The 12,515-nt window shown below is 33.6% G+C and overlaps 1 protein-coding gene across 2 annotated transcripts in view; it reads right to left on the bottom strand.

The window, feature by feature from the left end:
• Positions 1-1,159: 1,159 nt before the first annotated feature.
• LOC127719952 (long-chain fatty acid transport protein 2-like) overlaps positions 1,160-12,515 on the bottom strand; it is a 28,088-nt gene continuing 16,732 nt past the window's right edge. For both annotated transcript variants that reach the window (XM_052226320.1, XM_052226321.1), the window contains 2 exons: positions 5,142-5,239; positions 1,160-1,611 (listed from right to left, as the gene is read on the bottom strand). In XM_052226320.1, the coding sequence (XP_052082280.1) occupies positions 1,301-1,611; positions 5,142-5,239 (409 nt within the window). In that variant the 3' untranslated portion in view covers positions 1,160-1,300. The remainder of the gene's footprint in view (positions 1,612-5,141; positions 5,240-12,515) is intronic.

Here is a 12,515-nt window from a genome sequence, read left to right as displayed (position 1 = left end):
GTTTTATAATTCCGAAGAGATCAGTCTCTAATATGAATACGGGTTTGGCTGCAGAGAACCCGTTGTCACTGTTTTGAGCATTACTTTTATCATTTTCAGTTTTTGAGGCATCCGCATACGACGCCATTTTTGTTGTTGTTTGGTCACTTTCAGAGTTTTCATTAAAGGACTCTTCGTTACTCATTTTTACCATTACTTCAAGATAAATACTTCTAGGTTGATTATTTATCAAATATTTATCCCAATAAATACGTTGATAAGACAGTTCTTCTATGAAATCAGTTTACTTTTTCGGGAGCTCTGAAAAGTCCGTGGACATTTAACTAAGGCCCCTTACGTTCTTAAAGTACGAAGTTAAAGAGCACTGAGGACCAACAATTCCGTGAAAAAGTGATCAAAAGCATAGCAAACCAAATATACGAACTTGATTCAACAAATCTGATAAACAAAACAATAATAAATTAGAAGTTCAACTTTCAGTAAACCATTTAACAATTTCACTGAATGCTACACAGTCGGTTTTTTACCGCATGCAGTTTGTCTCTTTTAATAATAATTCATTCACAAAACGTGGAATATTACTGGTAGAATTCAAAGTTCTACATAGATAGAATCAAGAGCTTTTGATTTCTTTACAATCATATAAAAATCAGTTGGAATATAGAACATTAAGGTAAATACCTTATGTCATATTGAAAACAAATGAGAACATAAATGCATTCATTACTGTTGTTTGATAATGTGTCTATGTTTACCTGCATTGTCACGGGTATTTGTTTTTATCTTTTATTAAACGTTTAGCATTGGTCCAAAGTCGACCGTAAACTAACGTTATATTCTTGATTACAAATGTCTTTTACAAATATCCACCATTTTCTACATAAGAAAATGCATATACGAAGTCAGGAATATGACATTATTTACCATTCGTTTGATGTGTTTGATCTTTTGATTTTGCCATTTGATAAGGGACTTTCCGTTTTGAATTTTCCTTGAAGTTCGGTATTTTTGTTATTTTACTTTTTATCCTATGATGTTGTTTCTTATACAAATGAAATATTCATCGTTTCATATATTTTTTCTCAACACTTGACTTTCAAAAGCTTGGATTTGAGCTTTCCTGGTGCAGGTTAATCAAGAAAATCGCTTCAAACTCAGCCTGTTTATAAATTTTATTTACTTGTAACTGTGATCTTCCTGTAAATGAAAAAGTGCGCATGAAGTGGAATTGCATAAAAAATCAAATAACTTTTGAATATTGAGCTACAACACTTATTTTAAAAGTTTCAAAATGTCTTTTTCATAGTTTAGCTTGTATCATAAGATGATGATTTGTTGAATTTAGAGGAAGATACGTGTTGGCCTCCGCTGACAAATAAAACATTGGATCAGACACTACATTAGGATCAAATCCTTCTTTCATTAGAGTTACTTTATGTTGTTTGTATGTAGAAGTTGTTCGCATGTCCTTCTCAATTCTTAATACTAAAGGTCTTGCATATCTTGGTAATTCCTTTTCACAGTGAGTGTAGATTTCTTGTAACTTTTCAGCTGTAAGTTCGATGTTCTCCATAAGTGTCAGGGAAACCATACCCGCCTTCCCGTCATGACCTGAAAAAGATAATGAATATAAATAACACTTTAAAAGAAATAAAAAACGCGCTTCGGACGCATACAACTTATAAAGCATTATTTTCCTTTTTGTAGCCTTGGGTCTATACCCTGCTGGTGGACTATCAGTTCCCGAGGATATCATCAGCTCCTTAGTCAGTGCTTCGGTACTGACACACTTTATAACATACCTTTTTTAAATAGTCCGTTAAAAAAATTAGATATCATTAAGAAACTAAGGTTTCAACTCCCTCAAGCAAAGTGTACCTTAGATGGATTTGGCTAATATTACAATGCTCTGTATGCATGATGGTCACAACGCTTTTCACCTGCTACGGTTCTTATACATCCTTGGATTTCAAATATTTAACTTGAAGCGTTCCTGATGAGTCTAAATCCAGAAAGCGCTTTCGGATGCATATAATTTATAAGTGTTTTATTTCATTATGTTTAATTCATTTTATCTTACAAGATGTATATCTCTGCCTAACTCAAACAACAGTTACTCTAGAACATCATCATTGTTTATCCCTGCAAAATACATTCCAGTGCAATTTACTGACCAGTTTGAAAAATCTGTTAAAAGAAGGAGATGATCATTGCTATCTGTGTTTAATCATTGATAAATTATGACAACTGCTGACGAAAAACCGTCAGAGTTAGACATTACACAAACAAGGTACCATGTAAGTCTTTTGGACGATCAGAAGGACATGCAAATTGTGTGGAGTTGGAACTATACCTGTTCTTCACTCAGTTTTAACAGATAGTGTATGTGTCGTAGACAATGAATAGTACAAATTTGAACTTATAGGAATCTGGATATTTCTGAATTCAAGTTTGTACTTTTACACATAGAAACAATTTTTCAAAAAACATGGAAAGTAGATATAAGAAGATGTGGTATGAGTGCCAATGAGACAACTCTCCATCCAAGTCAAAATTTATAAAAGTAAACCATTATAGGTCACAGTACGGTCTTCAACACGGAGCCTTGGCTCGCACCGAACAGAAAGCTATAAAGGGCCCAAAAATTTACTAGTGTAAAACCATTCAAACGGGAAAACCAACGGTCGAATCTATATAAAAAACGAGAAACGAGAAACACTTATGAACCACATCAACAAACGACAACTACTGAACATCAGATTCCTGACTTAGGACAGGTGCAAACAAATGCAGCGGGGTTAAACCTTCACCCTTTTTCTGAAACAATAGTGTAACATCACAACATAGAAAGACACACTATAAAATATCAACTGAAATAGCTTAACTCAATCAAAGGACATATTAACACCATTGAACATACACTGAACAAATAAATTTGACCTATGACACAATGTAAATACAAAATAAATAAACTAACTTAAAGGGAAGAATAATAAAAGTAACATGTTATATCGGTAAGAAATGTTAAACAATTAAAGAAAAACAATATGCTCGAACAAAAATATCAGCCATTTGCAATAACTTTAAACACAAGGTTTGTATAGAGAAAATACATATACATAAACTGCACGAACAGCAGAATTCATGCAATTTGGTTTCAGATGCATCAGTAAGACACCAATTGTTTATAGTTTAATTGAGCACTTAATATACTCATTGCTACATGATACTAGTACTTCATTTGTCAAATTGGATTTACAAAAAAATCAAGAACATCCAATCACATTTTTGTTCTTTAGACATTAATTGACAAGTGTATTAATAACACAAATGATAAGCTATTTGCATGCTTTGTAGATCTCAGAAAAGCATTCGACTCTGTTATTCATACAGTTATATAACATAAACTACTTCAACACAACATAGCAGGACAGTTTTATGCTATAGTTAAAGATATGTATAATAAAAGTAAGCTATGTGTCAAAATTGGCGACCAATTAACTCCATTGTTTAGATAATTTATTGCAGTGAGGCAAGGGGATATTTTTAGCCCCAACTTATTCAAACGTCTTATTAATGATCTCCCTGATGTTTTCCCTTTATGTACTAACCATGTCAGTGTTAATAACCAAAGGGTTGATTTTTTAATGTATGCTGATGACATTGTAATTCTCCCATATTCAACAGAGGGATTGCAAGAGAGGTAAACTATGCTTAATAGTTACTGTTCTAAATGGTGTTTAAATGTAAAAGAGAACAAGACAATAGGTATCATTTTTAATACAGCAGGGAGACATTTTAATCTCCCTTTTTACCTAGGTGAGAAAGCTATTGGTTTTACATACATTTTTTTCAATATATAGATGAACTGTACAAGAAGTCTATGAAAGCATTTTTAAATTACAACAATGTATGTCATCTTCAAACCCTACTATTTCATCTTTACTTCATTTATGACCATACTGTAAAGCCAATTTTAACCTATTGATGTGAAGTTTGGTGTATGTTTTCAGTTAACTAATCTGCATGAAAGAAAAATGATGAATATATTTTAGGAAAAATGTTTTCAAACAATACATCTGAAAAATCAAATATCAAATTTATGAGAAATATGTATAAGGTGTAAACAAACAATTCAGTAATCTTGCTGTGACTTCTGAGCTAGGTAGATAGATTCCCAATGTATATTTATATTATATTAGGAATTTTAAAATATTATCATCGACTAAATAATTCTGAGAATAGTTATTATATGATGCATATATATGTACTAAAGAACTTCGCAATAATGGAGTGAATACATGGTTCTAAAGCATAGAATGTATTTTTAAAAAGCTTGACCTACAAACATGCAACTAAAAACCAGTATCTACTCTTTCACTATCTATCTCCATTTCTTGAAGGAAAATAGAAGTATTACAATCAGATCAACGCAAACTTAATACTTATTTCTCCTTTAAAACTCTATTTTGTTTTGAAAAATATTTGGATCTAAGTTATTCTCAAGTTATGTCTAATCTTATGTGTATGTAATGTGATAAAAGCTCTTTATTGGGCCCTTTAATTAGACAATGAAATATTCTTTTTCTTATTCTTATCCTTATATATTAAACAGAATCATCAGGAACAGATACTCCATAAACTTTAAACAAACTCATCAGGAACATATACCTCATATACATTTTGCAAACTCACTAGGTTCTGATAGTTCAAATACATTTAACATACTTACAAATAACTGATACTGAATATACATTTAATGTACTCATAGGAAACTAATACTCCATATACATTTGTTGTACTCATCAGGAGCTGATAATCCATATACAACTATCATACTCAACAGTAACTGCTCTTCACATACATTAACGAGCACACCAGGAACTAGTACTCCATATACATTAAACATACTCACCGGGAACTGATACTCGTTTTACATTTAATATTCTCACCGAAAACTGATTCTTCGTATATATTTTATACACGTACTCACACTAAACTAACATGCCATATACGCTTAACATACTCACCGGGAACTGATACTCCATATACATTCAACATAATTACCAGGAACTGAAACTCCAAATGCATTCAACATACTCACCAGGAACATATAATCCACATACATGTATCATACTCACCAGGAACTGATACTCCATATACATTTGCGTCTAAGATAAATGGTAGCTGTGAAATAATGTTACTAACTTCTGTCGTAGATACGTTTTCGCCTTTCCATCTGCAATGTGTTAAAAAAAGAGACGGAAGATATCAAGGGGATATTCAAAACTCAAAAGTCGATGAAATACCGTCAACGCAATGACAAATAACGAAAGACGGCGAAAAAACAGGTCAACAAAACACTATATACAAAACTAAAGCAATATGAACTGTATCAAAAACTGGGGATGGGGCTGTTTGCACCGGAAGGATAAGCAGATCCTTCTCCACTAATGGCACACGTCATGTGGCTCAGGATAATGTTTATACAAATTCTATGATAATCCACATTTGGTGATGTCACAATCGTGGAAATGAGGAAACAAATGTTATTACGACAATAGAAACACATTTGTTGTCACCTGTGACATAGATTTTTTATAACGCTCAACCAACTCATGATGGCGTTCGTAAAACTTTTGATTGGATGAATAAAACTTTAACTCTTGGTTCGTTAGCTTCCTAGTAAGCAGCAACCCTCTATCAAAGAAACTACGGAAGAAAACACATGCTCTGGAATATCGTACCGCTGGGAGATAAATTCTCCATATCCAGGTGCTACTATTGATACATTCAATTGGTACGTTCACAATTGTGTAACTGAAATCATCCCTTCTGTCGTGAAGTTTTGTTCTCAATTGACCTTTTATTGTCTATTTCTAGATTTAAGATCAGATATGAGACAGACTTAAATGTGTCTGTGGTATCTTTAATTTAAAATTCGACGGGACAGATGCATTCAACATCGTCCCCAAACTTTGACCTATTTATTGAGAGAACATCATCTTTATAGCGGACGTAGAGTTAAAGGATAAAACTAGCTTCTTTTTCATACTTCCTGAAAAGCTCCTGAATGAAGTTGCATCATACTAGTAAAGAAACAAATCAGCAAGATAGATAATGCTGGCCCCAAATATATACTATAAATTTACTCTCTGATATCCAAAGAATGACAGTGCTGTACAAAATAATTCAAGACTTTAATGATTTAAATCGATACATGTTCGAAATATTCAATGGAGCATGTAAAACGGTTTCCGCGTTATGACTTTTTTCTTCGTAACTGGTCTAGTTCTTATATTGCATCCCAGTACCCGTCTTTTTTAAATTTTATTATCAGACAAAACCTGATGGTTAAATCATTCTGCCTTAAATCATATAAATATTCGCAATCAGTTAGCGTGAATCGTTTAAATACAATCCTTGTGAAATTCAAATATTTCTATTCGTTAATTGCAAAACCAACGAGACCCAAAAAAAGTCCATAAAGATATATAGTTATACGCATGTTTTGTTTTTTACTTTACAAACCTGCTCGTGCATTTTTCATTGTTATTCAACGCAAAATAATTATCTAAGATACCTGGGACGATCTCATTTCACAATGGATTTCTATTGTCTTCTTATTGTACCTCGAACTTAAATACCCGGTGTAGGTCTTTAAGTTGAGGTTCAATTTACTAAAAGTTAATCGGGCTTGACTAATTAGATACGCCCTCTTAAAATCAAGGGGTCCGAAATAGGATCGGGAAATAACACCCAGCAAAATATCATAATTTACAATTTTAGAAAATTTTTGATTCAAAATGCTTTTGGTTGCTTTAATATCTCCATTCAATAATCAATCGGTGGAAATACTAACCTGTCCCGAATCGAGAGATGTTGGCTGCAATAGGAATTTATCTAAATAAAAAATATCTCATTTACTCATAGTGGCCGTTATTGTTTGTAAATTAATGACGTTCTGTTTTTTGGCATTCGTCTACCGTGGAGAAAAAAGAGGGAAGGAGGGCTAATTTGATTTTGATTTTTTGTGTTTTAATGCCACTTTTAAGCACCGCTTTTGGGCTATTTCGTGACGGCCAGTTTTTATTGGTGGAGGAAGCCGGAGTGCCCGGAGAAAACCACCGACCTTCGATAGGAAAACTGACAATCCTAGTCATTTAAGATTGGAGTCGAGTGCACCCGCACGAGCGGGGTTCGAACTCACAACCTCAGTGTTGACTGGCTAGTGATTACAGTAGTAACTACTTAGACCACTCGGCCACCGAGGCCCCCAAGAGGGCTAATAGCTTAGCTTACGACTTGATCATGATTCAACTGTATTCTATTACGGCATACGTTTTACTTCTAGCGAACGCTCTGCCTTATTGTAAAAAGTGTAATCATTTGCCTCAGGTTGATCCACATTGCATCTCGTCGTAAATATGCATGACATATTTGCCACTGGACATAAAAGGAGCAATTAATTAATCAGCTTCATTTAGTGACGTATAATCATATTGTTTCAGTAAATAATTGTCACCCTTGTGGGGAATACAAATATGGTCACTTGGTCTTTTTCCGACCGGCAGTAAAACGCTTGCAAAAGTGGGGCGTCCGTTTGGCTGTGCGGGATGTATCAAGTTTGCAGCCACGTCCGGTCAGATTGGGGACGTTAAATCCGATACCTCGTGTACAGAAAGTGCCACGCTCTTTGCACGTTAAGAACCCTTGTAACAACTCTTTGAGGGGTCCGTAGGTGGCCTGTTGCAAGGCAAAATTTCTGTCCCTATCCAATATATCCTCATTGTCCAGTGGCAGTCCAAATTTCCCCGACCATTATCCCAGATGGCCTCTATTATTACAACACCTACCTATTGTATTTATTGTTAACTTGTTTTCGTCCTGAACATTCATGAAATATTTGCCACTGGACGTTAAGCAACCAACAATCAATAAATAATCGTCTCAAACAGTTTTCCAATTTTTATATTTCATTTTTATCTAAGTATGAATTTTTAAGAGTAAATCTTTCTTCCATCATTTTTCTCTTTGCATTTAATCTTTTTTTTTATCATTACAAAAACGTTGTTGTGGTACACATCAGGGGTTACATTATATCCTTTAGCAAAATTAATAGGAGAGGGGATAAGAACAGAAAAACGATCTTCATTGAGTGCCAATAACTCATATATTGAAGCGAACAATGACGGCTGTCTCGTCTACGTATCACCATTTGCTGTTTCAAGTTTATTTATATCTCAGACTGGTATAATAGTTGCCATAAAAGCAAAAATTGATAAAAAAAATGTTGACAACAATTTTTCAAGGATTCAACCTATTTTGGGCGTTTCATTTATTTATTTTTTAGATATTGTTTTGCTAATCGGTTTCGTTATATTTTTTTTTCATCTACAATTGTCCTAGCAAAATTCGCAAAAAATGTGTTAAAATCAGCCATGCGACTTATTTGAAAAGATTTAGCTGACCTTTCTTGTTGATATAACACATTTCGATCATTCAACTCGTGCATAGATCGTTTTTCCCCTAATGTTTTTTTAACGTATAGATAGCGTGAAATTCTCACTACACCAGGAATCTGATATACATTCCTATTTCGATGGGACAAAACTGCGTATTTATATATCCGATAAGCCAAACATTTAGTAAGGGTATACTGTGGGACGGGAGAGGTCTCGAGATGTCAATATTTCTATACCCAAGTGAATCATTTGATTTTGAATAAAAGGTGATAAAGATATACTGTACATTAATGCGAGAGCAACACAAATACACAGACATATCAAAACATTTATAGTCAACTTTCAGTCTTTTTTTTATAGAAAGATCCGTATACAGAAAAATAATCAGTGAAAACCGCCTAATGACTTAATAATAGTATGACCGGACAATTTGGACTGTGCAATGAAATTAGTTTTTAAACAACATCTTATGAATTCAATTGTTTTAATGTATATTCTTGTTTTGCATTTACTTTATTATTCTGAACTTTGTCGTGCGAAATATTCCTTCTTGATTTCCATATAGTCGGAACTCCATTTTACCCGGCTACATCTGGTGTTAGGACATCCGGGCAACGCAACTATCGGATACCTTGTTCTACCTGTGAAGCTGATCCCCCAGCAAACAGAAAAATGGATACGCGGAGAACCAGAAATTTTGGCCGAGACTGGAGATACCAGATGTCTGATCATGGAACTACCTTTCAGACAAGAAATTTACAACATATGGACAACTACCTATGTAAGTTTTGTGGAAAGACTGTGAACAATCAATTTCATTTTAGACAATGTATAGCAAAAACGTCATTTTGCTATAAGTGCAGAAGTTTTGGACATTACGCCAGAATGTGTAATTTTCACAGACAACCGGACGTGAAAGTTGTTAAGGTTAAATCGAAATCCAAGATACGTCGTGACGCAGAACGAATGAGAAAATTCAAAGAACAGAAAGCTATGTTAATGTTTCCTTAATACCATAGAACTGATTGACTTCTTTCCAACCTTAGAATATAACAAGGAATTCATAGATAACGTAAGACTCAGGCACGACCGATTCAATTCCGAGAGAGTTAAATTCAAAATTAAAAGTGTACACTATGAAAAGAAATTTAAAGAATTAATTCAAAATAAAATTGAGAATGGAAATGGGGAATGTGTCAAAGAGACAACAACCCGACCATAAAACAGACAACAGCATACCAGTGTTGTTAGCAATCTAGAAAAACTTCAAAAACAAAACGCAGATGACCAAAAAGAAATGGAAAAAGTACGTGAACGCATTAATAACCTTGAAGAATCAAATTTTGGCCTGTGCGATCAAAGATGTGAAGCAATCGATAAGCAATTCAATCTACAACGCGATAAAGAACATATGCGGGATCGAATCACCAAACTAGAAGACGAATTGGACAATTTTCGGAAAAATACAAGAGAAGATAACTATTCAAACCAAAACTATCGTTACAGAGGACGCCACAACGACAGAATAAACTTTCGGAACAATTTCAGATGAACAGTAAGACCCGGGTCGTGTCTTCATGGGCCGCGGGAATATATGACCGGACAATTTGGACTGTGCAATGAAATTAGTTTTAAAACAACATTTTATGAATTCAATTGTTTTAATGTATATTCTTGTTTTGCATTTACTTTATTATTCTGAACTTTGTCGTAAATTTAGGCATAAGTGTTTTACACGGATTATGTGTCATAATCTTGGACAAAGGACTTAAATTCATTTACTCTATTCATTTAATTATTTATTCTCGGTAACAGTTTAGACAATAATATACTTATACGTGTCGGACATTAATTACTCTTCTAATCTATTGTTATTTCTATTTGGCATATGTTAATCTTCTTAATCCTTTAATTGCTTGTGCTTATATATATATTGTTATTGTTTGTATGTTACTTTACATTTGGTTTGGAGTTTGTTGTTCGGTCTTGCCGGACTGCTAAAATAAAAGTTTAAGGAGCGAAATATTCCTTCTTGATTTCCATATCGTCGGAACTCCATTTTACCCGGCTATAAAAGGTATAAGGAGTTAACTCAATAATAATTACCGTCAAATATTATATATCCCGTCAAAGATATCCCAACAATCACTAGTCTCTGGTTGAAAAATTTCACCTGCCCTATTTTAATTTTGATCGGTGAAAATTTAAGAAGTTGTAATATAAACCAGTAGAAGAAAAACACTTCACTGTATAATAAAACGGTAAAATAAATGATGATAATGGATGACGACCAGCGGCAAATAAAAAGAATATTCAGGACGATAACATGTAGATACAATACGAATATTAACCCCGCTTTTTACTAGACTGACACGCTGAGTCGGTGTTTTTATACGTCAGTTCCCAAGATATTAGTTCGCAGGAAAAAATGTCACCCGACCCGGACACATTTCCGACTCTGAGCAGACCAGTATGTGCTCCTACTCTATGATGTCACGTTTTAAGCGCCAATTAATAGCCAATACTAATTTAACGTCTTTGTTTGGCCCGGTCGGGATTCGAACAAACGACCTCCCGCTCTCGAGGGGAACACCTTCACATGAGACCAACCAGTAGAGCGGTAGTACATAATATACCAAAACCTCAAGTACAATAAACAATACAGTTTCACAGACTTCTCACAGTTACTAAAGCGAGCTAAAAGTATCTAACCTAAATTAAATGCGTGAAATGATATTGTAAACTACACGTAAACATCGATGATCGACTTTAGTGTAGATTTCATGGATCAACGCTCTCGGCAAATTAAAAACTCTTGCACAAATTATTTGGGTGGCCCGAATGTGGCCAGCTGTTGCAAGTCTAAATTTCTGTCCTAATTCAATATACCCTCATTTTCCAGTGGTATTTTAAAGTTTCACGTCCAATCTCACTGTCGACCTCCTATTGCACGACCTACCTATTGAGTATTTTATTTAAAGACTTCATGTGTTATAGTCATGAACATGCATGAAATATTTGCCACTGGACGTAAAGCAAACACCAATCAATCAACTTCATAAATTGTTCAATGTACTTAGCACTCAAAGACAAGATCTTGTAAATTGCTACGAGGTACTCTTTCTTATAAATTTTTATGTTTTTTTTGGTGTTTTTTTTTTCCTTCAATTTATTACATAAGTGATATAAAAAAGTTTTAATACTTTTTTACTATGGTTCTTATCTACTGTTTTAATACGATTTATAACATGATGTTTTGTCAGGAAAGGATAAAACTAAGAAAGGTAAAAAAAAAATTTCAGGTGTTTTGCTTCAGTTGGACATGAAATGGGAATAACGGACGACTAAAATAAAAGAGTTTGTTTTCATATAATACATCGAACCTACGAATATGTCACCTAAACACGTTTTGATCGGGTCAGTGAAACCTAGTTGATGCTATAGATGTCACATTTATGCTTTTTAATACGATTTTATTCATTGAAGTTTGCATGCATAGTTTTTATTTTAAAAAAACCAAAGCAAGATCTATTAATTAATTGGACTGAACAGACAACACTAATTATTTTGCATTCGCATGTAACGTAGTGTAGGAAAATTACAGAATCAAAAAGGAATGAACAGTTACCGGATGAATATTGTGAAGGACCTTATGCATCTAGGTCTGTTCGATTAAAAGTTCTGAAACAAGCTGTTTAAAAAGCTAATTGGTGGAAGAATTTACTTACTGTTTTCTTAGGTCTGATCTGTTTCATGATTACTGACAGATTAAAAACATCATATATATATATAAATATATATAACAAGAAGTTGTTGTGCAGAATATTCATTGGTCAGTTATAAATGAGGTATGTATAGGGTTTTGAATGCCTCATTTATTAAATAAGAAATCGTTATTTTGAAAAACTGGATCAAAAATATAAATTTACCCCCTAATTTTGTAAAACTATCATTTGGTGTTATTTTAATGCTAAACAAAATATAATAAATGAATAATTGAATGATGTACTGCCATTTAATCGGTCCGTTTCCGTTGCAATTTGGTAACTG

This window comes from Mytilus californianus, unplaced genomic scaffold (assembly GCF_021869535.1).
Source record: "Mytilus californianus isolate M0D057914Y unplaced genomic scaffold, xbMytCali1.0.p SCAF_11, whole genome shotgun sequence".
In the NCBI taxonomy this organism is placed as follows: Eukaryota; Metazoa; Mollusca; class Bivalvia; order Mytilida; family Mytilidae; genus Mytilus; species Mytilus californianus.
This window is presented reverse-complemented; position numbering and strand designations above follow the sequence as displayed.